This window comes from Pyrus communis, chromosome 11 (assembly GCF_963583255.1).
Source record: "Pyrus communis chromosome 11, drPyrComm1.1, whole genome shotgun sequence".
NCBI lineage: Eukaryota > Viridiplantae > Streptophyta > Magnoliopsida > Rosales > Rosaceae > Pyrus > Pyrus communis.
The window spans coordinates 17616329-17642603 of NC_084813.1; the positions used below are offsets into that span (position 1 = coordinate 17616329).

The 26275-nt window shown below is 37.2% G+C and overlaps 2 protein-coding genes, 1 long non-coding RNA gene and 1 pseudogene across 4 annotated transcripts; 1 reads left to right on the forward strand and 3 right to left on the reverse strand.

The window, feature by feature from the left end:
* Positions 1-4308: 4308 nt before the first annotated feature.
* On the reverse strand, positions 4309-6216 carry LOC137749241 (uncharacterized). The gene is made up of 4 exons (XR_011070195.1): positions 5196-6216; positions 4978-5070; positions 4823-4902; positions 4309-4467 (listed from the first exon to the last, which is right to left on the reverse strand). It is a non-coding gene; the product is annotated as an uncharacterized lncRNA (long non-coding RNA).
* Positions 6217-7216: 1000 nt separating this feature from the next.
* LOC137708218 (snRNA-activating protein complex subunit) lies at positions 7217-13135 on the reverse strand. The gene is made up of 13 exons (XM_068447243.1): positions 12834-13135; positions 12684-12739; positions 12514-12580; positions 12342-12397; positions 11843-11936; positions 11468-11517; positions 10960-11053; positions 10458-10546; positions 10289-10379; positions 9184-9279; positions 8367-8492; positions 8022-8282; positions 7217-7540 (listed from the first exon to the last, which is right to left on the reverse strand). The coding sequence occupies exons 1-13, from the start codon at positions 13002-13004 to the stop codon at positions 7259-7261; spliced, it is 1533 nt and encodes a 510-aa protein (XP_068303344.1). The 5' UTR covers positions 13005-13135; the 3' UTR covers positions 7217-7258.
* Positions 13136-15263: 2128 nt separating this feature from the next.
* Positions 15264-15818, reverse strand: LOC137709109 (very-long-chain 3-oxoacyl-CoA reductase 1-like; annotated as a pseudogene).
* A 4019-nt stretch (positions 15819-19837) lies between these two features.
* LOC137708765 (RCC1 domain-containing protein RUG3, mitochondrial-like) lies at positions 19838-23972 on the forward strand. Of its 2 annotated transcripts, XR_011064827.1 has the most exons (8): positions 19838-20442; positions 20946-21085; positions 21324-21518; positions 21982-22110; positions 22204-22359; positions 22721-22901; positions 22977-23326; positions 23435-23972. XR_011064827.1 is itself a non-coding variant. In XM_068447917.1 (7 exons), exons 1-7 carry the CDS (start codon positions 19874-19876, stop codon positions 22993-22995), a joined length of 1389 nt encoding a protein of 462 aa, XP_068304018.1. In that variant the 5' UTR covers positions 19838-19873; the 3' UTR covers positions 22996-23972. The 2 variants fall into 2 exon arrangements, 1 of the variants encoding a protein (XP_068304018.1); XM_068447917.1 differs by having other exon boundaries at positions 22977-23972.
* The last annotated feature ends 2303 nt before the right edge of the window (positions 23973-26275 follow it).

Sequence of the window (26275 nt, forward strand, 5' to 3'; positions counted from 1 at the left end):
TACCCTTAGGCATATCAGGTAGCTCATCATGATTAATCATAGTTACATAATTCTCAGAGATCTTCTTCCACTCCCAGGCTGCATTTTCATCAAACACAACATCTCTCGAGAGTATAAGTTTCTTAGTAAGAGGATCATACACTCTGTACCCCTTTTCACAAGTGGCATAACCTACAAATATGCCTTTGACACTCTTTGCATCTAGTTTCTGTCTTAACTCAATTGATATGTGTACATAGCATAAACAACCAAAGATTCTAAGATGTGCAATCCCTGGTTTTCAACCACTGAATGCTTCAAATGGAGTTATATCTCCGAGAGCTTTTGTAGGACACCTATTCAGTATGTAGACAGCTGTGTGTACAGATTCTACCCACAAATAGTAAGGTAATCCTTTATCATGAAGCATGGTTTTTGCCATTTCAACTACAGTTCTATTATTTCTCTCTACAACTCCATTTTGTTGTGGAGTATAAGCCATAGAGAGTTGTCTTTGAATACCTTCATCTTCACACAACTTGTTAAACTCACAAGATGTGAATTCACCCATTCTGTCACTTCTCAGGCATTTTACTTTAAAACCACTATGTAGCTCTACCATAGATTTAAATTTTCTAAAACACTTCAATGCATCTGACTTGTATCTGAGAAAATAAACCCACATCATTCTTGTGCAGTCATCTACAAGAAGCATAAAATACTTGTTTCCGGCTATAGACTCATTTTGCATAGGTCCACATAGATCCACATGAATCAACTCTAGTGGGTTGCTTGCTCTCCATGCCTGATTCTTTGGGAACCACTCTCTATGTTGCTTTCCAAGCTGACAACCTTCACACACTTCATCAACTTCTTCTAAATATGGAAGTTCATGCACTATTTCCTTCTCTTTGAATTGTTTTAATCCTCTTAGATGCAGATGGCCTAGCCTTTTGTGCCAGGTCCAAGTAGATTGAGACAAGCTTATTTTTAGAGCTTTATGATCATCAGGCAAGAATGCTAAAGGATAGCATCTATTCCTCTTCATTTCTACTTTAATTACAAGGCATTCCAGTGAAGGGCCATAAAAAATGCTGCACATTTTTCCTCCAAACAACAAATAATACCATGCTCATCTATCCCACACTCAGTAAGTTCTCCTTCAATCCAGGTAGATACATTACCTCATTGATGTATTTTCTGCCCTTACTAGTATCAATTACTAGAGTCCCCATTCCAGCTACATTCATAATCTCAACAGTTGGCATTTGTACTTTGCCTACTACATTTGTCCTTATATCAACCAACAATTTCTCATTTCCAATCATGTGGTTGCTGCAACCACTGTCAACATATCATTCACCATTGACAACAGATTCAGAGATAGTGTTATTTGTATAGAACAAGTTTCCTGTCACCTCTATTTGATTAGCACTATTTGCCTTTTGAACTGATTTGCCTGCAGTACACTCTCGAGCCCAGTGTCCAAACCTTTCACAGTTATAGCATTTAGGCTTTCCCTTATACCTACAATAACCAAAGTGGAATTTAGAACATACCCTGCACTATGGTTTTGTGACAGCCTGACCCATTAATTGTGCATTTTGTGCAGGACTAGCATGAAATTTCTGCTAGAACTTGGGTTTTGAATCCCATTTCTTGCCCTTAGAATTCCAATTCTTCTGGAACTGAGATGGACCAGATTGAGCTCCACTTCTATTTTGTCCCCTTGGACTCACTGAGAGAGATGTAAATGTCTTCCCAGTAGTATCAACAGTATGCAAATCAAACCGTTGTTCTTGGCTCTTTAAGATTGCAATTACCTCCTGCAATTCTACAGTCTTCAAACATTTTGTATTTTCTATAACCAAACAAATAGGATCATATGGTTTACTTAGACTAATCAGAACCTTTTGCACAAGTCTTTCATTAGAAAGAGATTTTCCAAATGTTTTCATCTGATTAATCAATTCATTCAGCCTTGTAAGATAACCAGACAGAGATTCATCATCTCGCATCCTAGCATATTCAAATTCTCGTCTAAGATTTTGAAGTTTTACTGATCTAACCTGATCACCACTGTGGTATTCTCCATAAAACAGATCCCACGCCATCTTAGCTGAATCGGCGTTGGCAATCCGAGGGAAGATCTGATCAGAGACTGCATTTTGTATGATTCCTAGAGCCTTCGCATCCTTCATGAACACAACATTCATTTCTTCATCGACTGCATCTGCCGATGACTCTTTAGTTTCCTTCTTCTTCTTCTTCAAATTGAGGGTTGTAATCCCCTTTTCTACCAGATTCCATAACCCAAGAGATTTGAAAACCGTAACCAACTTAATTCTCCAGAACTCGTAGTTCTCACTAGAGAAAATGGGAGTTCTCACCTCCGAGCTTCCAGATCCAGACATCTTTGGCCTGAATGATAATGAAACTCCGGCTACCTTCACCGAGCTTCGAGTGAGCTTTGATTTAGCTCAGTGACCTCACAGATTCACACCTAGACTCAGTTGATCCAACCTGGCTCTGATACCATGTTAGTGTCAAGTATTTAGCTAAGTTATGCAGGATAACAATAAGAAAAAGGATTGAGGAATGCGAAAATTCTTCTTCTCTGCAGAAGTTGCAGAGAGAAAAAGTATTTCTTCTTTTTTGAATGAGCACGCACGCATGCACTCTTTTTACAACCGTTTTTCCTTAGCTGGATCCAAAAACAACACATTTGATCTCAGCCACACATCTAGCTAACTTTTAGGATCACTACACATGGCTAATTTAGCCTTACACATTCGAGCCTTACACTTGTCATTTTTTGAAGACTAAGTGCATACACAATTAACATTAAAAGACTTCTTATTTACTCATCAGCTCATTACTTACAACATCGTTTACAACGAGTGTTACACGACACGATCCATTAATATATCAAGTATAACACAAAAACAGAAACCACGACACAAATATCAGGTTTAATTCCTATTGTAAAGTCATCTCACAAACTTTGGTCTACAGGTTAATAAATGGATTCCATTCCGCTCTTTTACCCATGCGACATCAGCCGTTTCCAATACTCCTTATATCCGCTGGAAATAAATTATTTCTAGCACACTCTTCTACCCACTAGTAACAAGATAGTTCTCTCACTCTATAATTTGGCCTCATAACTCAGGCAAGGGAGAGGGGATTCTTGCTGCAAGCAACCTAGCAAAGGTCCAGGCCGTTTTCCCTATTTTTCGTAAATCTCTCTCTTGCCTACTGCAGGCTTCCTGCATCACCCACTAGCGTAGCCATAAGTTTCCCATTCTCCTTCCTCCAATTTTTTCCTTCATCTACTTTAAAAATACGAACTCCACAAACCAAGCTTCAAACTCCCCTCCACATGAAATCCAACCATGCATTATGGTCAAACTCATCCAATATCAAATCTCTTAGAAGACCTTATGCCAAACTTAAGCCTTGCCAATTTCAAACGTCATCTTATTTGCTAAACTGGCGGAACTTTAGCTCCCACGCCTTAAGCTCTCATCAAGCACTTAGGAGTTGCTGGATGAACAACAAAGCATGCCCTAGGACTCGTTTCTCATTCGGAATGGCTTGCGCCTAGTTCTCGCTAACTCAAAAATGGGGGCCGTAAAGGCTTCGTCTACCTATTTACAACACAAGCCCAACAAAGCCTTCGAATGAAAAAGAAGCCATGCTAGCCATGACATGGAAGATTTTGCAGACTTACTGGACGAGGAAGACGAAGTGGTCTGTTTGGTTAAACGTTTAATAAGTGAAATGGCTGGTTGGTTACTTGGTTATAAAAACTTAAAAATCTAACACTTACTGTTTTTATTAGACCACGTAGGTTGATGAGTAAAATGAGCACTCATCTAGCACGTGTCTTATTTTTATTGGCCATTTTGGTGAGTAAAGTCAGTACCGAATGGAAGAGGATCGTCGCCGGATTTTTTCATGGGGATCCTAGGGATCCCGTGATCTCACTCGTTCATCGTACATCGTGAGATCAGAAATTATTTTAAATTTTAAAATTTAAAATTAAATATGAATAGAACTTAACAAAAACTGACCGTCTGATATACGATAAACTGATGAGATCACAAAATCCTTAAGATCTCCAAGAAAAGGATCCAGCAATGATCCTTTTCCGTACCAAATATTGTCCCTAATTTATTGTTACTTCTGGAAACAAACTAGTCTTTAGGTCATCACTAGTAAATTTTATCCGCACGTTGTTGCGGAAGCGAAAATATAACTATAGACTATATTTTTAACATATAAATAACCAAAGACTAAGATAAATATTAAGTAGAAAATGGAGCAAATATTTTTACAAAGCTGTCTAAGTTTATGTAACTTACAGAAAAGACATTGTGAAATGCCTTGTCATTGATATACAAAAATGGCTAGTCAAGTATTCCTCATTGACAGTTACTTGAACATAGAATATCCCATAAGAGCACATTTTCCTTGAAGCAGTCACTGCATATAAAACAATTTGGATCATCAGGAAAAAAAAAAAAAAAAGGTTACAACTGAAACAAAATGTTAATACAGTTGTAATTAATTAGCAGTAATACTTTACATGAATGAATTGGACAGACGATGGCAAACTATGATATCAATAAATGAAAAAAAAAAATTCAACAGCCATCATTTATATACAGGAATAATAAAAATCCATTTGCATTAGCTCTGGATCAAGATCAACTCAAGGCTACAAAAATTTTAAACCCAAGATTCAGATCGCATTATTCAACCCCAAAAGCCAAATAGTACATTTAACCGACTTAACACAATGGATGGCATAAATCAAATCTAGGAATTCATACTCAACCTGCATTGCAGAAAGGAACACTGTAGCTTATATACATTCTCAATGTCCTCAGCAAGTCCTCTCTCCAATGGCTCAGCAATCTACAAAAGGTTTTTAGAAGATTATAATTTAAAAACTGAATCACATAAAATTTCTGAAATTAGGTTGCTTCTTACCATAGTTATTTTATTCTTCTTATTGGATGTTTCAGCAAAGCATTTTATTGACAAAGGCTACACTGCTTCACAAAATGAAACAACAGGATCAACCTACAAACAAAAGCATATCCATCAAGAAAAGAAGAAAATAAAATTTTACATGCTTAAGGGGTGGAAAAATTACTTTAAAAAGAAACAACGTGAAGAGAGGATGAGGATTGGGAGCAAACAATTACCTTGACTTCTACTTCCAAATAAAGCTCTCTTAGGTCCTTCATTATTCTGACATAGCTTATAACACATTAATTTATGTTAAAAAAACCTAAAATTAAGCACCAAATGTTTCACTTCAAATTCCATAAAAATCAAACCTCTGAAACAAAAAGTTATTGGGCTTTCTCTTGTGAGGAGGAGTTCAAAACTCACAATTCTGCAAGATGGGCATCGGCCGTAGATTCGATTGGTCTAGGATTTCACATTCGTTTTCTGCCCTTTGCAAAAATCACAGAGCAGCCACCTTCTCCCATTGCAATCCTCGCAGAGAATCGCCATGTCAGCCTTGGAAAAAACTGGAATCAAAGCAAAAACATGTAAAAGGGCGGTGCCATACCTGTGGAGCTCGAGCATGGAAAGGCTCTGGTTCCATGCAAAACAACAGAAAAAACATTTACAGATCTAGCTTTACAGAGATGCACAACCAGTTGAAAAACGGATACTGGAAACAAAATCTCCAAACAAATGAAAACCAAATTTACTCAGGAATCCGATAGTAGCAAGGTCTAGTTCTCTAGTCATCAGCAGAAATCGCCATGTAGGAAAATCGAGCATCTGAACGCATAAACAAAACAGTCTAAATTTAAAAAAAAAAAAAAAAAAAACCAAAAACCAAAATTTAAACATAAGTTGTATTTGCGGAGCAAAAGCCACCCAAAAACAAATACCTGAGCACTCGAGCTGAGTTTTGAAAGAGAAGTCGAGCTAGAATCCTAGAAGCCGTCGCCGGCCAATTGAATCATCAGAGATAAGGCAAGGATGAGTGGGTATTTTAGATAGAGAATCAAGCGACTGGATATTTCGATATGCCGTTGGAGATTGGAACGATCTGGATGAATTTTGGTTTCGGGATTCTAAGGTTGGATGAACGCAGGGTTTTTTTTTTTCATTTCAGGAGAGATGAAGCAAATGAAAGCAATTGGAAGCAATTGGAAGCCACTGGAAGCAAATGGAAATCCTGACACTACGGGCCAAATGATCCCGATGACGAACACGTGGAACTAACACGCAGCAGCAGATAAAAGTGGAAGAAGCTGGAACCCTAGAAAACACAACACGCACGCACGGATGGAAAGAAAAATGAGAGAGGGGCAAAATGGCCAATTCACCATTCAACCCCACTAAAGCTGAAAAAACATGAAGAGAAAGAGGGGCAAAACCGGTGGAGCACTGTTAATGAACAGTAGTTTTCACCGGGTTTTAGTATATATAAAATATCTATTGAATGAGGATTCTCTTTCTGAAAATTTTGGAAATCCGTAAATCATTTTCTTTTATCTTATATCATGCGGTCAATTTTTATGAGGTACTGTTTGTGTTCAATTTTAAACGGACACGATTCCTAAATTTCTGGTATCCTCACAAAGAGAATCCAAAGAGGATCCTCATTCATACTATTAGATTTATCCTTCTCAATTTTGATACACGGGGCGCCTTTTGTCAAGCCCTCAATTTCTAATTTATTCCTCCTTTTTCTTCAAAACCTCCCCCATCTCCATTTTCTGTTGTCTTTCTTCTTCTTCTTCGTTCTGCTTCTCTTGTTCTTCTTGCTTATTCTTGTAATGTCATATCTTGATTCGAACTAATGGGGCTTATCTTCTACTAACACATATGTGAAGCATTCGTCCTGTGCAGTAGTAGGTACTTAATCCTCCATCTTCTCCACAGTTGTATTTTTGTTACAGGTAACTAGTGTCAATCTTTTTAGGCTTAATTCTGAGAAATTCATATCACAGAGTTACACGTACCGTGAATTTCTAGCATCCTTGTATAAAAGCATACTCAACCAGCTAGGTTTGAGCATTGATGTCTCGCCTTCTATCTACACTCTCCTTGTATTGGCCACTAGAGGAGCCGCAACCTTGCCGTCGTTTAGATTCAAGATTGATGAACGAAGAAAAGAGAAGAGGGAGAGAGAAGTTTAAAGAACATAAGAGAAGAGGGAGAAGAGATGTACTACAATAACAGAATGAATCAAACATGTATAAATTGCATTAGATTCAACAGCAATAGTTGTACAAAACAATTAGTCATGGTGATAATCATACACGGAAAAGTCATCATATAGAAGATGTCCGTCCTTATAGTGAAGGAGGTAATAACAATCGTCGCAGAAGTAACACGGGTTCTCCTGAGCCCACTTGTCATCTACAGTTACCTTTGTTGCTCGAAATATTTTACAAGCGTAACATTTTTGTATAACTGGCTTCACTTGAAATAAGAGTATTGGATAAGCTGCCCTGTTTTGTATATCTTGGGGATGAATCAATCTCATGTCACGAATTACAAATGTATGTCTGCAGTCTCCCTGTTCCAAGTCATTCCCCAAAATCAAGTTATGCAGCCAAATCACAAGAACAGCACAACCATCGACATGTACAGAGACCAAACATGTAAAACTACGACGCTGTCCAACCAAAATCTATGATTTGTTATATTATTTTTTTTTATATAATAAGACAGTTGAAAACAATCATGGTTTGAAGGTACAATTCCCAATAAGCGTGTCCATTTTATCTTTTGCTCAAATTAGACAGTTAAAAAGTAAAAATGCTTGTCTCTGCATCGTTGAACCCAAAATTGTCCAGACAGTTAAAGGTGCTGATGAATTTCGTATCTTACCACGAGGATGAGAAAATAGATACCATAAGATAACTGACTCCAGTTTTAAATAATACTAAACATGCATATGGACTTCATAAAGATTCTCAACATATAAAATATGTAGGTAAACCACAAAATAACATTTCCCTTATAAAGCACGAACAGATGGTAACAGAGATCTGTACCTGGTGACAATACAGATATCCAGCACCAAGTCGGAACTTCAAGTCAGAGAATTTAGTCTTGTCCATGTCAACAGCTCTGAAACTAGGTAATTGTGACCCCGTTACATCTCCTACGACTGCCTTCTGCTTCTTTTTCAATTCTCCAGCTACAACGCTTTCCCATTTTTTTACAGCATCGCCCTTAGAATCTTTAAGCCAATCGAATATAGGTTTGCTATAATCTACTGCGGAGGGATCCCTCAAATCATTGCAAAATGTATCCTACATAGGATAGCAATATACTAGAGTTTAGAGAAAATACTATCTTCATCATGAAAATAACGAGTTAATACATAGATTTCTTACTTCTACAAGGAAGTATCCTGAAGGATCATGCTGACCAGCCTTTTGCATCACATGGTCTGTCAGACAGTCGATCTTATCCCTCAGTTCGGTCAAAGTTTGTTGTCCAAGGACCAACAACTCTTGGTTCTGCAAACAATCTTACTATGTCAGAAATAACAGGAACTTGAGGCAAGAATCATGAGAATAAGCAAATAGAGTACTGCATAACAAGAGTACGAAGGAAGGAAACCTAACTATTTTTTCTTCAGCTACAGTCTACCATTTCCTTAAACAATACTAAAAGAAACCAGATGGACATATGTACATAAAAATCACAAGTCTATTGCATAATTTTTGGTCTTGCTCCACTCTCAGTGGACTACCAATTTATTGAAGGTGACTCGGCCACAAGGGACTAAAAACCCAAGTCTACGAACGTAGCGAACTCAAAGAAATTCCGAAATAAAAGGGGCAGATCCAGTTGTTCTTTAGGCTTAATTCCGAGAACTTCCCATCAGAGTTACACGTACCATGAGTTTCTTACGTTTTTGTATAAAGCATACTCAGCCAGCTAGGTTTAAGCATGGATACCTCTGTCTTTGGAGTTTCAGGTCAATGTTTGTATCTTATGTAACGTGTGCCTTGCAAAAATGAAGAATTGCAATTCCACACATCTCAATCATAAAGACATGTCAGATATTTTAACCCTACAAATCAGAAGCCCAATAAAAATTCTAGCATTATACCTTGACTGGTAGGAACTATACAATTGAAAAACAACGGAACAAACATCTATTCAATTTGACATCAGCAAGAAAACACATTGAAGATGCTATACCTTAAACTTTTTTTGCACACTTTGGTAAACCTCAATGGAAAGAGCAACGTCTGGATATTGCACAGGTACATATTCCTGAATGCTGGATGACTTCACCTGATTTGCATATGAGGGAAAAATTTGACAAAATCAACAATCTGAGAGGTCAAAGTCGGCAAATCAAATATGACTGCACGCAAACATGTATTTCAGAGTCAAATGCAATCAATCGGCTTAAATGGCATTGGTTTCAGCAATCAGATCTGAACAACATGAAAGTTACGACTTATTCTAGGTGCAACCAGCATTTGCCTCTAACGGACAACATTGGGTTTGAGATCTGACTCGAGACATTCCTAAACCAGTATTGAGGAAACAGTGGGAACAATTTGTTCAAAACACAGTATAACAAAATAACAGAATAGCCATAAAACAAGTCCTGGTAATTTCTCATCAATCAGATAGGAGTGAAGGACATTCATTAATATGAATCTCTGTTCATTTTCATCTGAGAGTTATATCAAACAGTCAATTTTACTAGTAGTTATGGCTTGTCACTCGATCACCACATATCAAAAGTCAAGTTCAATTGCATCACAAACCACTTACTAACAAAGATTCAGTAACAATTTTGTTTGAAAAACCTCCTACAGTAACATGGCAGTGAAGAAAGTTGATGTTCCACCATAAAACCAATTGGCAATATGGGGAGTAGCCCAACTTACTTATAAGCCCATGCAAGGTCCCTCATTCTACCAATGTGGTATTCATTCTTAACACACCCCCTCACGTCTGGCGAATTTTCAAGTCTAACCCGTAGACAACACATCGGAGTGACGTGGAGTGCATGTGGTCATTTGACACATACAACAACATGCTCTCATATCGTGAAAAAAGTTGAGGTTCCACCATAAACCAACTGCAAATATGGGGAGTAACCCAACTTACTTATAAGCCCATGCAAGGTCCCTCCTATCAATGTGGGATTCACTCCCAACGGGTAGCTAAAAGCTTAAGAGTCAAGATGACTTCGATAGAACTTGAAGCATTAGTTAGTGGATTTCCAATACAATCTAAAAGACATAATTAGCAATAAACATTCACAATAGGCAACTCTTAAGCAAACCTTCACTGATGAACTTGCAGATCTTAGGGGTTTCATCCTATCAATTGTCCTTGAGGATGCAATGGAAGGTTCAGTCGTCTTCAAACTACGGCTGGATCACCATAAGAAAAAACATTTGGTTCAAAATGGAGAGACAAATCATTGAGTAAGTTACAGTCATTAAACTAACTTGAAAGAATGCAGAGTCACAGCCGCTTTGTCCTCCTCTTGCTTTTCTTTTATTCTTTTAACACGCTCCACCCTTGCAATATAAGTCTCCTGGAATATGGAAGCAGTTAAGTTGGTACTACGATAACAAATACATATACATATATATATACACACACACATAAAGGGCCTGTATATATAAGCAAGGACAATGAACACTGTAATGCAACGACTTCTACATTGTAAGATCCTTTATGCCCAACGTCACCAGGGTACTTATAAATAATTTCTCATTTCACACTCATTCTCTTACAAACTTCCCTTTGGCGGCATATTATCCTTAAAACTAGATAGTTCTTTTCGTTCAAATTTTACTATCTCTTACGCCCTATTTTCAACAGCACTGGCCTAGGCTTTCAAAATTAAGGAAGATGTAAACTCTAGTATAACTAAATACTATACTAAGTACCAACAGCTTAAATAAATACATTAACAGCACCCAAGAAGAAGTGAAAATATCTTACATTAAGAGCATGCGCATTTGCCTTTGTTCTTTTTCTCTTGCTTAATGTCTTTGTACAAGCTTTATCATTTGATGTCTCAGAATCACTTACTCTCCTGAAATTGGTGCATATAAAAATTCAATAATGAATAAAAAATAATACAGAAATTCCACAAACAAATAAATTATTAGAAAAAAACTACAGGATATTTGTCCAAAGTAGATATGAAGAGTATAACAAAACATATCAAAGAATCAGATAATGCCGGGCTTATATCAATAAGTATACTCAGTACCTAGGTCCAATCACCAAAAGAGGTAATTTGCAGTGCAAGAAAAAGTCCAGGCGGTCAAGACAAAAGAACAAATGCATAGATAAGAAAATCAAATACATAAGAATCAAGGAACTACATGATCTTGCTCCATAATGCAATGTGTGTCTCAAATGCTACGATGACAGGGCAATTACAACAAAACCACTCACACAATTCCAAAGTAAATTTGTTCACTCATGTATAGATATGACTGACCTGGAAAGCTCCTCTGGAATAGGTGAAAGATTTGAGGTACCTTCATCGTCCTACAAACAAACCCATAATAAAACCGTAACTTGTTATGACAAGCATCATAACTGTTAATGAAATCCATAAAATTATTCTCACCCTAACTTTCTCATTTTACCCTCTTTCTCTTAAAAAATTCCCTTAGGTGGTATATTAGCCTTCAAACTAGATACTTCTTCTCATTCGAATTTGACTACCTCTTGCACCCAATTTTCAACATTACTGGCCTAGAATCTCAAAATTAAGGGAGATATAGACTTTAGTATAATTAGATACTATACCAAGTAAACAACTTGGATGAACTCATTACCAGCATACAATAAGAAGTGAAAGATATCTTACCTCAAGAGCGTGATTATATTCGTTTGTTGGCTTTCTCCTCCTTCGTTTCGCTTTACAATCTTTATCATTTGAAGTCTCAGAATCATTTGCACTCCTAAATTTGGTGTATAAAATTCAAATAAATGAATAAGAATGAAATTCACAGAGCGGATCAACTATTACAAGAAAAATAGAGGATATTTGTCAAAAGTAGACAATAAGACTATACCAAGACATGTGAAAGAGGGAGATAAATACTGGCCTTAAATAAAAAAGTATTTCCATAATCTGGTTATAATCATCGAGAGAGAAGTAAAAGTTGAAGTGCAAGAAAAATTCAAGACAGTCAAGAAAAAGGAACAAATACATAGATAAGTTAATCAAATACATATGAATCAAGGAACTACATGATCTTGCTACATATGCCAATGTGTATGAGGTACTGCGATGACCGCGCAATGACACTAAAACCATCCACACAATTCCAAGGTAAATGTCTTCATGTATAAATACGACTGACCTTTCATTGGAGGGCTCTTCTGAAATAGGCGAGAGAATGGGAGCACCTTCATCATCCTACAATCAAACACATATAAAACCATAATATTAAGATAAACACGATGTACGAGTTATCAAAGCTCCTTCAAATCACAAACAAAGAACTATGTACAAGTTGGAGAGTATAAGTGCACCTTAAATGCTTCCGTGATAGCCATATCGACTAACTCCTCCTCGGTCAAGATTTTAAGCTCATCCACCCTACACCACAAACACTGCCACTCAGAATCCAAACCCACCAACCTAGAATCCAGATTGAAAAAGAAAAACCCAAAACATGGAAAGCAAAAGCAAAAATGCTTACGAAATATCTTCGTCACAGACTTGGGATGAATTTGAAGACACTTCAACCTCTAAATCCTGCAAAATGAACAGAACACAACTCTAATTAAACAAACCCATCAACAAAAAGCAATGTGATACAAATTATAAACAATTCATCCACCAATGGCACCTGAAGTTCTTGAAGAATAGAAGACAGGAACAGAGGGACGCTGGTGAGGGGACCCACAACATTGGGAACGTAGATGGGCCCACCTCTGGGAACCGAGAGCTCCTCCTCCTCCTCCTCTTCCTTATCACCACCATTATTGTTGGCGCCGCCGCTGCCATTATCCGTCATCATCTATCCGCCGCTTGCGTAAAGCTTCAAACTTTAATCGCGAGCGGGGTGCAGAAACGATAAATTTTCGGTATTTCGAATAAATTGAATGGAAGGAAATTGGGAGAGCAGCGTATGAAGGAAAAAATGGTTTCAAGTAGAGGAAAAACAGTGTGAAATAGACATAGCTGCGAGGAGAAGGAAGTCTAGGGTTTGTGTGAGAGTAAGAAGGTGTATAGTTGGAGACGAAAGGGCGTGTCTTTGTGCCTGGTTACCCAAAGGAAGCACTTCGTCAGTTCGTTGGCAATTGATGTTGTGGACTTACTGCTGCAGATGATACCGACGCAGGATGTCGTAGACTCGTAGTCTGTCATTAGTATCTATTTCCTTGGCCCCCCCGCCACTCAACAAGGGAAAATAGAGGAAAAACAGGTCAATTTCTTCCTTCTTCTTCTTCTTCTTCTTTTTTTTTTTTTATTTTTTTTTATTTTATTATTATTTTTTTTTTAGTCCTTTTATAAAAAATAATTATTAAAAAAAAAAGTAACGATGGCAATTTATATTAAATAAAAAATAATGTTAGGTAGATTAAATTTTTAAATCGAAATTTGTAAACCAAATAATGTAGTTGTTTCTAATTGAATTATTACACGTTGATTAACGTGCTTTATTTCCTAATGGTCATATATAATTAATGTAAATATACATATTTAATACAATCAACATATTGTGAACATTGGGTCATTTTCGAACCCTATAGGCCCAAAGGAACACAAGCCCAAAAGAAGACAAGAAAAGGAAGACCAAAGCCCAACAGAATTGGGAAGGATGATCACAAGCACTACAGACCATCGCTCGACGATCTGCTTGCCAGCAATGAAGCCGAGCCTTTTTCCCATAAATTGATTTATGACCACCGGTAGCAAGTTGGTGTACGAACAACTTTATAGCACGAAATCCTAGGGACACATGGACATCCTACTCGGATGTGGATTCCCACCAACCTAGGGTCGAGCAAGGCGCTTGGGGTGTGTTGTCCTAAGAAAACATGCAAGTGGACCAAAACGAATATCACTTTGATGCCACACGTCGACTAAAAAACAAAAGGGTAGCTAGCAAGTCAAATTTATGTATTTGTTGTATTAAATGCAAAGGCAGTGGAAGACTTGAGCCTGAAGATTTGGGGCTCATGGAATGCCTATATAAGGAGGATGAGCACTTCTTAGAATGGGTCGAACAAATTCTGAGAGAAAATAAATTGTATTGAGCCGAGTGCTATTTGTAACATTCTATTCAATATATATGAGAGACTCATTAGAAGTAGTCCAATTTTGAGAGGTGAACAACTTAAATGTTGTTGCTCAGTTCTTATCATTCTAACCCCTTACCCACCAAGTGCAGACTACACGACCATACTGGTCTTTGTTAGCCTCATCGGATTAACATATATGAGCATTGAAATGAAGATTGTATAAAATACATATAAGTACTATAGTCAAATCCTTAATTTTATATTCATTATTAAAACTTATTAAATATTAAAAAGGTATAAGTGCTATTTCATACACTCTAGTTGACAGGGAGTGTTCTCTTAGGCTATCTCCAATTTAAAGGGTTAAAGTTAAAAGTTAGGGTAATGCTAGGGAGACTAAATTTTAAGACTAAATTTACAAACTAAATGATGTGTTGCCAATAGGAATAAGCATGCTTATCAATGTTTAAGTAATAAACAAATCAACTTCCATGTCCTTTAGTTTTAAAAACTTTGTCTCAAAATTTAGTCTCCCTAGTATTATTTTAAAAGTTATAACTTATAACGTCATATTTGACTGAAAATGTGGTGCTGCAAATTATGATATTTATAATATTTACAATGCATCAAGACATCCAATTGTAGTGAAAAAATAAACGAATACAGTTTTTTTTTTGAAAAAATACTAATATTACTACCATTTAATCTAGGGAACTTTAACAAAAAGCTCCCGGTACTGTTCACTTTAACTAAAAACCACATTTTTACACTAAAAAGTCAATCATGGTACTATTCATGTTACCCTTTATTTTGTCCTTATCGTTAAAACTCAACGTTTTTAAGCCATTTTCATTAGTTTTCTTTTTAATCTAATGGTCAAATAATTTTAGATTTGAGTGATTCTAGTAGAGATGATATTTGAGAAAAGACATAAAGCTCTGGTTTGGTACTGAGGTGATTTTGAAAAAAGTGGGTGTCAACAAGTTGGGAGTTTTTTTGTGTTTGGTAAACATTCAACTTCAGCTTTTTTTTCACAGTTTTGGGTGAAAAAAAGTAAAAAACAAGAAGCTGCAAAACCTAGCTTTGAAAAACTGGCTTTTAATCAAGTTCCTCATCAACTTGGAATCCACCTCATGAAAGAACCGAGCATATAGGTACAAAATCCCAATGTTGTTAATCAAAAGTCCCACATCCAACCCTTCAATAGTCTCCCGAATGTGACTGACGTCGTCGTTAAGGTTGCCGGTGAAGTCGACCACAACGGTCCTGATTTGGGTTTTGTCATACTTGGCCATGACAGCGTCTGAGACGTCCTTTAGTTTGTCCGGATTCCTACCTACCAAGATCAGATTGAGCCCCTTCCGAGCCAATTGGAAGGTGAAGGCCTTGCCAATGCCATCAATGGGTCCAGTGACGAGTGCCCAAGATCCGTACTTTTTGAGATTCTTGGCAGGTCTGAGGAAATTGACGTAGACCCATTGGAGGAAAGAGAGAGAGAGTTTGAGGAGAGAGAAAGAGCCGAGAGTGAAGAGCACATGAACTCAGAAAGGCTGAACCTTGAGGTGCTCGAGTAAACAGGAACCCATTTTTGGATCTGAATTCTTGAATTATGAGATTTGGGTTTTTGGAATTAGAGTGGGGAAGAGAGGAGGGAGTGGCGTGAGGAAGAAAGGCATAGCAGGGAGTGAATGGTAGGATTAAATTTATAGAAGCGTCTGAAACTGGTAGAGAGGAAATGTTGGATGAAGTAGATGAGCGGATAACCATCCCAATGTATAGTTTACCAAACACTATAATACTTTTTTTTTCTTTTTTCAAAAGCATTTTTATAAAAAAGTTTACCAAACACTCTGTTACTTTATTTCACAACTGCTTATTCTTACAGCATAGCCGAAATAATTTTTTTTTTCAAAGCACTGCAATACCAAACCAACCCATAAAACATGAAGGGTTAAATCGTTGATATACGATCTGGAGTAAGCCTTCACAAGTCATTTTGCTCTTTTTTTATGCAACCATGAAGCCCAACTTTTTATTTGGTTGTTCGTGTTTTTTATCTTCTCAAGTTATTAAATTAAGTCCTCGAAGAAGGATGCTGCTTGAAATAGTTGATGCAACCCAAACAGGAAAAAAAAAAAAAAAAAACCTTCATCTTAATCCCTCTTCGAGTGGTTGTCGGTAAGTAAAAAGGTTAACACAACAGCTTCCCTTAATCAATCAAACTCAGGTTCACCACATTGCGGTATGATAAACAGCAAAATGAAGCTAGTTGGAGTTTGAAGTGGCCAAACGAATACAGAATACGCGATGTTGATTATGTGTAGAGTGTGGGGTGTATGTAGAAAGTGTGAGCATGAGAAAATATTTAGAGTGTATTAAGATAGTTAATTAAAAAAAAAATAGATGTGAGGTGTATTCAATATATGAGTTTGTTCAACAATATGTGGGACCTAAATAAAACAACTCTATACATATGTGTGGAGGTTTAAAACTCCCCCATCTTCTATATTATTGTGATAGTTTCAAACTCTTCTTCTCTCTCCCTAATCATAGTAAAATTAAAACACAAAAACCCTATCTGCATATGCTTAACAAGAGAGAAGGAGTAGCATCATGGATACTTAATTAACAATATAACATGGCAGACGGCCACCGGAAGCAAGTGGTCCCTATTAATAACGGGACTCGTATTGACAGCAACGACATCATCATTGAGATACTGTCAAGGCTACCAAGGAACTCTTTACGACGATGTCGTTGTGTATGCAAGTCATGGCGTACCTTAATCTCTGATCCTGATTTTATCAGAATCCATGCAGTCAGAGGACTCAACAATGACTTGAAGCTCCTAAGGTTTGATAAGTGGGGTAATCCCATGTCCATAGACTACGAATCATTTTCGTCGTTATTGGCACAGGCATGGAAATATTAGTGATGAAGTTGTTCCACGCTGCAGACATAACAAATTACGAAGACGATTTTGCAGGTGGGTTATTGGTTCTTGCAAATCCCCATCTGTCTAGAGCGCCCTTGCAGTGTGAGTCTTTCGTTTCCTCTTTGTTTAATTATAAAAGAATGTAATTTTTATTTTGAAACATCATATTAATTGTTGGGTGTGCAAGGTTGAACGGTTGAAATTACCTAATTAGTGAATGCAGATGTCCCAGAAATATTTTCAAGAGTTTGTATTTGTGAAGTACGCTTAATTTAAGGAGTTTAAGAAACCTAATTAAAATATAAACCTCAGAAAATAATTATCACAAATGAAACTTGCATTTGTGCAACATTTGACCAAGTAAAGATTATGTGCTGTTGTTATCACTAGCTTCTTGTTGGGATACAGCATCTTCCAATGCATATTATTCGCTTTCTATTTCTGTTTTTTCTTTCCCTGGAGAGTTATAGACAAACCAAGAACGATCAAGAAAGCTCCTAAACCACTGAAAATGTTCGAAAGTTTTAATTATATTAAATTGATCCTACAATAAATGAATTCATTGGGGGCTTTAATGAAAAGTTATTAAGATTAAAACAAAAATACTTAATAGAAAATTATTAATATTAAGGGAAACAAAAAGGCGGTGACATTCTTATAAGATTAATGCTAAGAAGATTAAATTTTTTAAATCAAATTTGCAAACCAATGATGTGATTGTTGGTGATTGGATTACTACTTAAGTATTGATTCACATGCTTATTTCCTATTGATGATACATCATTTGGTTTGCAAATTTGGTGTAAACATTTGGTAATTCTAGCATTACACTTCTTGCAAATAAGTTAGTTTAGTGGTATTATAGTAAATAAGTTGAAGTTCAAAAAAAAAAAAAAGGCAGACTGTGGTATTTTCATAAATAAATTGAAGTTTAGAAGGCGGTCACATTTTCTTAAGTTGAACTTTGGTGCCGACTGTTGATATACATTTGTGTCTTTATTTTTAATAAATTTCCATTAAGTGTTTTTTGTCATAAAAATGGTTTGTGCGACTCTTTTCATTAGTTTTGTAAAGATTCTAAATGCATGAAGCGACATGCGAAAAATACACAGATACTAAATGCAGGGGCTGAGTATCCATTAAATTGACCATCATGCCTCAATGTTAGTTTAGCAATCTAAACAAGGGAACAAAAAATACCTTCCCAAATATATATCTCTCCTAAAATGAGCAGTCCTATAGAACAGCTGCAACAATTGTTGACAGTGGTCGAAATGCTGTCATGAAAACTGGCCCTCTCGTTGCTGTCATGAAAACTGGCCCTCTCGTTCTTACTAGCACAGTTTGCACATAAATTACAAGTCCCAAAATCACAACTCCCTCCAAAACAATTTCACCTCATCAAATTTTCCATGACCTGTGCAAGAAAAACATTACACATATAAAAATTCTTATACTGTACACAGGAGCAAGAAGTGTAATGTTCCATGACAACTTCCAAGAGGATGCTTTGTGATAAAGAATCGCTGCCATGATCCCCGTGAGTAAATTCCCCGATAAGCGTGCGAATAATGTAAGAACGATCGGTCCTGGATCCATTTCAACTGTTACTGTCTGCATAAATCATATTGCATAAAATGTGTATTAATTGTAATAATTTCCATGCAACAAAACGTTGTTCATATACGATGCAGGTTTTTCTGGCACCTGTGAGATGTAGAATGTTGACAATGCAAACTATGATACAAGAAGGACAAGAAAGCCCTTTAACCAGTTTCTGTCTGTGGATGATTTTGAGGTAGCTACAGTTTGATGGAGCCTTCGGTGTGCACTAAAATCACAGCAATGCGCTTGTATAGGATCATTAGCGTTGCGCTAGGAAACCCGACAACAGTCCCCCCAGTCTTTGCTTGCATACCAAGCTTCATCATATCGAATTTCCTTAGTACATCATAATGTAAATCCGTAAGTAATCAAATATATGACTTCTATATTATTAAATGGATTTCCTTCACCTGCAGAAAACTACTATGATGAAGTAATACATGGAATAAGGTTGGTCATGGCAGTTGCAAAAGCCAGTGAAGTGTATTCAAGTCCCATGTCATTCAATGTTCTTCCTAACAGTCCTCTAACATAAACACGAAAATTTAGAGGATTAATTGAAATTAGATTACTTGTTCCGAGACTAGCAAGTCTCTCACCCAGGGAAGCCCAAGAAGAAGACATTTCGCAAGACTGGAACACTGATTTTGTTCTCGTTTTTTTTCTGCCAAGAGATAGGTTAATTAGAGGACGTATGGTTTTGGCTTTTCGATTTTTCTCTCCCACTTAATGTTTCCGATGATCCAAACGAGTCCCAATTTATTAACCAAATAGTCACATTAATCAAATGATATTTGAGATCGTACTCGTTTTAATTTAATATTTGTTCATCAATATATAGAATATTCGAAGTTAAGATACTTTAAAAATAAAATACAATTGATATATTCTTTATAAATTCTTTCAAGCTCGAATTCGCTCTCCTTAAATTAGTTAAAAAAAATCAATCAAACAATAAAAAGAATTTATATTCAGTCCATGGTTGTTAAACCCTTTTCTAAAACCCTCCATTTTTAATTAGGAGAAAAATCTCGAAACTTGACTCTCTCTCTCTCTCTCTCTCTCTCTCTCTCCATTCCTGATTGAAGCAAAGCAGTAAACATGAAAGCCCACCTGTCTCTCCGCCACCGCTCTTTCGCATACCTCACTCGCTACCTCTCCTCCTCACCCTTCTCCACCGCCGCCGCCACCTCCAAAATCCCCACCCTTTACGAACCCACTGCCGCCACCACCATCCAAGATGACGACGCCCCCACCACAACCCTCCAACTCCTCTCATGGGGCAGAGGCGCCTCCGGCCAGCTCGGCGGCGGCATCGAAGAAATCCGACTCTACCCAACCCCAGTCGCCAACCTCGTCGTTCCCACCCCATCCTTCACTCTTTCACCATCCCAGGGCCGAATTCAAACCCCCAATTGCTCGAATCAAGAGAGCAATGCCGACCGCAGCATTGTGGAGGTCGGTATTTCTTGTGGGTTGTTCCACTCTTCGCTGTTGGTGGATGGTAAGCTTTGGATTTGGGGTAAAGGCGACGGCGGTCGACTTGGTTTTGGACATGAGAATTCTCTGTTTCTGCCCACTTTGAACCCGAATTTGGATTCAGTTCGCTTTGTGGCTCTTGGCGGGTTGCATTCGGTGGCGCTCACAGCCACCGGCGAAGTCTATACTTGGTCAGTACAATAGTAAAAATTAGACATTTCTAGCATTTTATCACAGGATGCGTTGCATTGCATTGCATTGCATTTTGTTGATTGCAATTCAATTCAGTTTTTTTTTTTGTCGTTTTCAATCTGCAAAAATATTGACTGCTTTGATCTTACTGAAAGAGGAAGTTTTGTATCGAATTCACGGTTTACCTGTATAGAACATATTGTGGCAATGAGCAGAGTCAGCCCATAACTTGTAAAGTTTACATCTTCGCAAGAGTAATCGTTTCTAGTCTCAAGACTCTCAACTGTATGCAGTTAATATTTTTTTTCAGTGAAATTGCCCAATTACATTTGCTTGTTATGAGTTGAAAGACGATTACTATTCAGTTATTCATACATTTGATAGAATTATATTTTTTTCGCGTCTACTGCATATCTTTTTATGTTCATTGACCATATTGCAATAACAACTCATGCTTCTGGTCGGATAACTTCATGGTTGTCATTAAACATGAAGCTTGCAGGGGTTATGGTGGTTTTGGTGCACTTGGACATTCTGTTTATACTAGGGAGTTGTTCCCTAGATTGGTAGAAGGATCGTGGAGTGGGAAAATATGTCATATTTCAACTAGTGGGACGCATACTGGTGCCATCACGGAATCAGGTTTGTTAACGGTTATTTTTATTGGAGTAAATCTGGTACTGCCTGGATGCAACAAATTGATTGACTCCAACTGATAATCATAGGAAGAATTTAAGCTAGTATGTTGCAGATGGCATGCTTTTCAGTTTCTCACTCCTTTCTGGCTTTCTGCATTTGTCTTCCAGTATAAAGATTATGTTTATATGTTTGATTTGTTGTTGTAGATAATAGGCTATCACTAATTTGATGTAGCTTGTAGGAGAACTTTATACTTGGGGTCGAGATGAAGGGGATGGTAGATTGGGACTTGGTCCTAATCGAGGCCCAAACGAGGGTGGTGGACTTAGCATACCGTCCAAAGTAAAAGCATTACCTATGCCAGTGGCTGCCATTTCTTGCGGAGGGTTTTTCACAATGGCACTAACGGAAGATGGGGAACTTTGGAATTGGGGAGGTAAGATCGTCACCCTTATGTGGAAAGTGTTTTGCTTTCTTTTTTTATACATCTGAATTGATTTTATTTACTATAACCTAACCACATACTGTCCATGACTCCATGCCAAGTAAGTGGTATAAAATTATTATTAGGAAATGGTGTTATTCTTTCAAATGTTTTATAAGACTTTGGATTCATTAGTCAACGAATTAGTGGAAATGAATTTCAACCTGCAGATTTGACAAAAATGGAGAAAATATAGCCATAAGGGGAAATGAATTCATAAGAAGTTGGATTTTGTTTATTTTAGCGATCCTGAGGTCATTGGAACTCCTGTCATGGGTAGCATTGCTGTTACTCTTCAATAAGGGGATTGGCTAATTGGTTCTTGATATTATTGCCATCTTTGAGACTTTGACTGACTTTTAGCTGCTCCACTAGTATGAAGCTAATATGTTGTGTTTTCTGGGTGTTTCCTCAGCAAACTCTAACTATGAGCTTGGAAGGGGCGATAAGGTTGGTGGTTGGACACCAAAACCAGTTCCTAGTCTTGTAAGCGTTCGTATCATTCAGATAGAAAGTGGTGGATATCATTCTCTTGCGTTAACCGGTAACGTGATTGCAGCAGCAACTATTATTGCCTTTATTTCTGGAATGATTAAGTCTTATTAATGACCCTTCTTGCTTGATGTTTAATTTTCAGATGAAGGTAAAGTACTTTCTTGGGGACATGGTGGGCATGGTCAGTTGGGCAACTCTTCTTTACAAAGTCAGAAAACACCCACAGTTGTTGAGGCTTTAACTGATGAGCGTGTTATCTATATTGCTTGCGGGGGTTCATCTTCAGCAGCTGTAACAGGTAATGATTCGTGCTTTATTTGGTACTGTAATCAATTAGGTCTTAGAAATATTTTCTTTTGGCACTCAAATGTGTAAATTGCTTGCATCCTCTATTTTTACATTCCACCGGAGCATTTATCATGAGTCATAAATATGCTATTGTAGCGACACAGGTTTTTCTTTAAAGGTTTATTCCTACCATAGATTATTGTTTTTAGGAAACAATTCAAGACTTAGTGGTGGCTTGAGAGAGCATTGCAAATTCATAGTTTCATAAATCAGAACATGGATGGGCAGATGTTTTGGTTTTTTGGTTCAAACTAGTAAGCATGATACTTTCGTACATTCCTACTGAGTGCCCATCCTTTGTTTCGTGACAGATAAAGGAAAGTTGTATATGTGGGGATATACCAAAGATTCTCAGTTAGGAGTACCTGGGTTGCCAGAGATCCAACCATCCCCCGTTGAAGTCAAGTTTTTAATGGAGGATGATGGATTGGGAGCCCACAATGTGCTGTCTGTTGCAGTTGGTGCTTCCCATGCCATGTGCTTGGTTTCAAGGTCTGTTTGTAAAATTTCACGGTGATAGTTTCTATTGTTATCCTTCTCTCTAACGTAGATAGATTTTTGTAACAGGATTGAAATGTCCAACTGAGCTCAAATGGGGGAGAAACCGAAAATCTGTGGTTCTGAAGTGAAACTGATTCGAGATTATAAATCGCATGCTAGAGAGATGACGATGTCTTGTGAAGAGATATTGAGAGATACAAGAAACACTATGCATGAGAGATACAAGAAACACTATGCACCAAATAAAATGTGACCACTTGGGTGCAATAAATCGCTGCCCTTCCTGGTGCAAGTACTACGTCGACCGTGTGCTCCAACTCAACTTGCTAAAAAAACGCATTGAACCCTGCTCCCAAAGGCAATGGGATCGGAGATGTGTAACCGTGTTGCAAGGATACCGACATTGACAGAACTCAGTTATTGAAAACACATGAGATTTTCTCAGGTTCCTTAAATTATTGGCAGAGGTAGTAGATATCTTGTTGTGCATTCTTGTAACGTATGGTTCTTCTTTGTTGTGCCAGTTGCTACTTGCTAGACTGCCCCAGCCCCAGCCCCAGGGCTGGCACTCTGGCCCAAACTACCCTACAATTTTTCGTCGGCTATTAAGAGATGGTGCGGCAAATTATCTTCATGAATTCCTTTCCAATCTAACTGGAGGTACATTATTTTCATGATTTCTTTACTAATAGCTTTCAAGTTACTCTTGCTTATTTTATTCATCTTCAATTTTCGCTTGAGGAGAGATTTTGCCTTATCACCGCGATATGTCTCCATGTAAGTAGGTCATGATCACATGAAATACTCACAACGAGATCAATGGTGTCAATTGGTACCCTTTAAGGCTGGTATGACAAGTATCCTGGTACAAGGAGTCAACTTACATGAAACAAGTTCACTGTCATATAGTGTCCTAATCTAACAGTGCAATGACATGTGAAAAGAAATGTACACATGACGTTATATTGTTGAATCTAGACGTCACAATAGAGACAAGGATGGAGGCAACTAAGTACTGGTTTGGTACTGAGATGCTTTTATAAAAAGTGGGTATAAAAAAAAAAAAAAGCTGAGCTCAAAAAAGTGTTTGGTAAACACTTAAAAACAACTTATTTTCATAGTTTTGGGTGAAAAAAGCTGAAAACGTGAAACAGCAAAAATGAGTTTATTCTCACAGCACAGTAGAAGCAGTTTTTTTTTTTTTTTTTTTTTTCAAAACACAACAATACCAAACCAGCCTTAAGGCCCGCTAGGGGCAGTTACCTCTACTAAATTTTTGTGTAGAGAAAAACATCAAGATGCTTGCATAACTTGAATTTATCATATTTAAGTACTTTAATTAATTAGTTGCCAAAGTTGAATTTGAATCATATTATTGCTAAGCTAAGCCAACTTCCCTCCCCTTAATGCAAATAATATCGTTTGTTAAAAAAAAAATATATAATTAGTTGAAAATTTTAAATAATATATACAATGCTATTATTGTGAAAAAAATGTCTTCAATTGGCTTAATGAAATTAATTTGAGAAGAAAAGAAAAGCAATGAAGTTATAGAAGAAATTCTACCATCATGAATTTTTTTTTCTTCTCAAGTCTGGAGATTAAGGTCGCGTCCGGTAAAGAAAGTTTCTAACTCAGTCCTTAGGTAGAGCTGAACTTGTTCTGTGTAAGGCATCTGTAATTTTCACAGCTTTCATGGTCTTTGCCATGAAAATTTGAAAACAACTACTTGGTGTGTTTTTGGAATATTATTTTCAAGAAACATTAATTGGGTATGAAATGGACCCAATGGCTTCTGAACATCATCGTACACTCACTTGGCTTGCTATCATCTGTTGATGTTGATGAGGCTGCACTTGCCGCGGTTGTTTTGTAACTTTCATGACGGACAGAGAAGCACGTCATTTTCTTTTTTGGAGTTTTGCCCAGCAGAGAGATATCTCAAGGCCCAGTCACCACCACCACTGTGAAAGCAGAGTACTCCGATTATGACCTATCTTTCTTGTGGCCCTTGGACCAATTGAGTAGATTTTTTAACTTGTGGGAAAAGGCTAGCAATACTCGTAATCATCCGTCAACACATGTGGGCCCCACAGTAGTATTCACGCTTGTCAATGGAAGAAAATGAATAAGTCCCACGCGCGACTATAACATTAGCATCATTGTTAACTTGTAGTTACTGGTGAGGAAACACTGTTAACGGGTGGATGATCAGAACTCTTAACAAGAAAATCAATTTCCAATGTACATAGCTCACTTTGGTTAGGTTGTCTTACTGAAAATTTTCTCCTAATACGAGTATAAGATTCTTGACTATATGACTCAAAAGAAGTTGAGGTATAAGGTAAGTAAGTGGCCAAGGGCAATTTGCCAAAGTTGCATGCAAACTTCATCCTTCGAGGAAAAAAAATCCTGAATCCGTCACTAACCCAACAAATAAGATCGTTGGCGCACGTCATCGAGTAGTGAATATTATATTGGCTTTTGCATTGGACCTCTAGCCTGTAGATGTTTCTTGAGGTAAACTCCATTTCATTTTACGCATTGTTTGCTGTATAACTACTCATCTCCGCAGGGCCACAGTCAAAGGAGACAAAGCATGAAATGAAAACATGCATGCATGCATATGTGGACCACCAACCAAGCTGCTGCATGCCGATCGAGATCCGTTTGGTGCGTGACAAACTTCAATTATGCACTTAGTTTGGCTCCATTTTCTTCACGCCTTTCACGACAAACATTTACGGAAAATATTATTAGCCCCTCGATATTTTTATCCGAGGTATTTGTCGATTCTTCTTTAAAACTTATGAGGAGTTGTTAATTTTTTTTATGAACATTAATTTTAACCGATTATACCCCCTTAAACTTTTATAGTTATTCAATTTTTCTCCTCCGTTAGATGTAAGAATTTTTACCCAATTTTCTATCCATTTTGGTCATATAGCAACTGTTGACGGCAATAAAATAATTGTATTCCTAATATTCTTTGTTTGAATTAGCCAAGGGAGGCTAATTAGCAACGATATTGGCTTTGCGCACAATTCACCAAAGCACAATTATCTTTTTGCCCTCCTATAATTATCATGTGTTGTTTGCGGGATCAAGATGGATGGAAACTTGGATGAAAAGTTTGAAAATCTAACGCATAAGGAAAATTAGCTATTTATTAACGTTTAGAGAGGTAATCGGCTAAAATTTAAGTTTAGAGAGAGAAATTGATTGCTCTATACTAGTTCCGAAGGCAAATCAACTATTTATATTTTCTCCATGCTTGCATGATTTCAAATTTAAAACGGAAAAGATAATGATTCCTTATGTGTTTAATTTGTCACAATAATCTTGAAAAATACATGGCAGCTAGT

Excerpts from the sequence above, each read along its gene's own strand:
- LOC137708218 (XM_068447243.1), bottom strand. The coding sequence starts at position 13,004 with ATGATGACGGATAATGGCAGCGGCGGCGCCAACAATAATGGTGGTGAT. Across the intron at positions 10,547-10,959 it reads CAAATGCGCATGCTCTTAAT|GAGACTTATATTGCAAGGGT; the intron begins GTAAGATATTTT and ends TCCATATTCCAG. Across the intron at positions 9,280-10,288 it reads CTGCAAGTTCATCAGTGAAG|GTGAAGTCATCCAGCATTCA; the intron begins GTTTGCTTAAGA and ends TATGCAAATCAG.
- LOC137708765 (XM_068447917.1), top strand. The coding sequence starts at position 19,874 with ATGAAAGCCCACCTGTCTCTCCGCCACCGCTCTTTCGCATACCTCACT. Across the intron at positions 22,111-22,203 it reads TCATTCTCTTGCGTTAACCG|ATGAAGGTAAAGTACTTTCT; the intron begins GTAACGTGATTG and ends TTTAATTTTCAG. Across the intron at positions 22,360-22,720 it reads ATCTTCAGCAGCTGTAACAG|ATAAAGGAAAGTTGTATATG; the intron begins GTAATGATTCGT and ends GTTTCGTGACAG.